Here is a 2,480-nt window from a genome sequence, read left to right as displayed (position 1 = left end):
TCCTTTCAGAGCTTATGCAAGAGCAAGCGGTAGCCCCTGTGTGACAGGCCAAGACTTAGTGTGATACTAGGTTCTTGGTCGTATCCCCTTAAAGGAATCCATTATGATTCCAAGCCTTGAGCTCTACCCTGGGCCCAGGAGTCTGGCCCTAACAGGTAAGTGTGGGTATGTAGCCTAGGCCTTTGGCCGTAGGGGATAAAGGCACGGACAGCCGTCGGACGTCCCAGGGGCAACTCACCATGAAAATGGTAAAGTCGGTACTTAGTGCTCGCCATGGTTCTGGACCGCATTCCCCTCAGCATGGCGGTGTGGGTATACCGTTCCCCATAGCGACCCATAGAGGACGCAGTTCGAAGTTCCCTTGAAAGGGAACGTCTCAGGTTACGTATGTAACCATGGTTCCCTGAGTAGGGAACGAGACACTGCGTCCTCTAGGCTTCCTGCCATGCTTCGAACGCAAGCTTCAGACGAAGAAGTGAATTACATGTTCTCCCGGCGCCTATTTATACTATAGTCGCACCAGTAGTGACGTCATGGGCTGTCGCCGGCCAGCGTGTTGTTGGTGTTTTCAATGTATGCTTCAGACATGGGTCACGACGAGGCGTTCCCCATAGCGACCCCTAGAGGATGCAGTGTCTCATTACATAAGTAACCTGAGACGTTTTACATTAAGCTTTTAAATGACCACATGTTCAACTAAGTATCACAAAGTGTTACTTAAGTGCAGTAAAAAAGTCAACAATTGTCACAGACATATTTCATTCAACTTATTGTTATTCATTAATCTAATTAAATCATTCACCTAATATGAATTCTCTCTTATTAGCTAATATAAATATCTCACTTATATATATATATATATTTGTAGTGAATATATTCTCTGTACTCTGGGTATAATGCATAATTGTTAAAATGTGGACTGCATTTTAAAGAAATTATGCCTCAATTATCATGTTATGTTAGACTCACCAATCAGTGGGATTTTATCAGCTGTAGAGGGCAGCGTGTCATTAAGAATCAGCAGCAACACAGAAACAGACAGCAGTAAAGTTACTTTAAAGCTCAACTTTTCTGTTCCATTTGCGTCTATGAAGAAGGACATCACATCCAGCACAAGGAAGACAAATACTGGTAGGATAATGTTCATAACATACAGTAGAGGTCTCCTCTTGATGGTGATCTGCCATGTACAAAAAGAAAGGTCTAAACAATACAGCAATGAAACCTAACTATTGAGAGTGAGAGAGGGAGAAGTTGTTAACGTGTGTGTGTAGAGTGTCAAACTAATATGAATGGAATTAATTAAAAACAATCAATTATAATACATTCAGAGCCCAACTAGCCATTTCATTACCACAGTGTGCGCAAAATATTTGCCAAAACTTACAAATATTCATGGTCATAATGCATGTTCCTGTCAAATTAACAGTGAAAATGCAATTGGTATGTCATTTACAGGCTGCCATTAATGAAAATTGAAAAGAAATCTCTTAGCACAAATACCTTTTTTCAAACATTTCTGCATATTTTCAGTTATGTTAATATGTCAATATTATTATTATAATGCTGTTATGCTATATACTAATATCAGGGCCCCGCACTTTGATTTTGAACCAAAAAGTCCAAAACTGTTGACTGAACAGCACCACAAAAAGCATTAGCATCTTCACTTATCATAAACCAGTTTGCCTGTATCTCTGTCATACATCTACAAAAGTTCTTATTGAGAATTAATGCCATCATTATAATGATCAGTGTTTTATGGTTCTTTAATTGGGCTCTTGACACTTGACTTTTCTCTCGCTGCTGTAACTGTTTTTTGTTAGGCACATTTGTTATGGCAAGTATGGAGTTATTGATAACATAATCACCATGTAGTGGCCTGATTCCTCCAGTGATCTCACCCAGTGTTTAATCTTCTATCATACATAATGTGTTAGGTCTATATTATTATTCCACTTTACACTACCACTACACTACTGCAAGTCTTGATTACAGCAAGACTGCAGTAATCAGTTATGAGGGATTTGTAAATGCATCATGCACAAAAAAAAGATGACATTAAAGTCTAATCGAGTTTAGAATTTGAATATGCATATTATTTTCATAGCTGATATTGTAAAATCCATTGAATCAAATGTAATATTGTAAACGTAGTACTTTGAAGAAAAACATGTTCTATTTTTTGGGGTCAGTGTGTTGGAAAATAATTTTCTAAGGCATTGTTATGCCCTCACCTTTTAAAGATTTAAATGAAATTTGAATCAATTCATTGTCACATACTGCACACACTCTGTGGTAAGAGAATGACAATGTGGGCTTTGGTTTTGCTTTTTATCATTATATTTATTTATTTAGTCATTTAGCAGACGCTTTTATCCAAAGCCACTTACAAATGAGGACAATAAAAGCAGTCAAAACTAACAAAAGAGCAACAATATATGCGCAAATGACAAGTCTCGGTTAGCCTAACACAGTAC

At 38.0% G+C, this 2,480-nt stretch overlaps 1 protein-coding gene across 1 annotated transcript in view; it reads right to left on the bottom strand.

Annotated features, from left to right (window-relative positions):
* LOC107677928 (5-hydroxytryptamine receptor 3A-like) overlaps window positions 1–2,480 on the bottom strand; it is a 57,768-nt gene that overhangs the window by 19,761 nt on the left and 35,527 nt on the right. The window contains exon 7 of the mRNA XM_016473034.1: window positions 970–1,180. Within this exon, the coding sequence (XP_016328520.1) occupies window positions 970–1,180 (211 nt within the window). The remainder of the gene's footprint in view (window positions 1–969; window positions 1,181–2,480) is intronic.

Source organism: Sinocyclocheilus anshuiensis, unplaced genomic scaffold, assembly GCF_001515605.1.
Source record: "Sinocyclocheilus anshuiensis isolate Anshui unplaced genomic scaffold, SAMN03320099.WGS_v1.1 scaffold173, whole genome shotgun sequence".
Classification (NCBI taxonomy): Eukaryota; Metazoa; Chordata; class Actinopteri; order Cypriniformes; family Cyprinidae; genus Sinocyclocheilus; species Sinocyclocheilus anshuiensis.
Note: the sequence above shows the minus strand (reverse complement) of the source record. Positions and strands in the feature narration are given on the sequence as shown.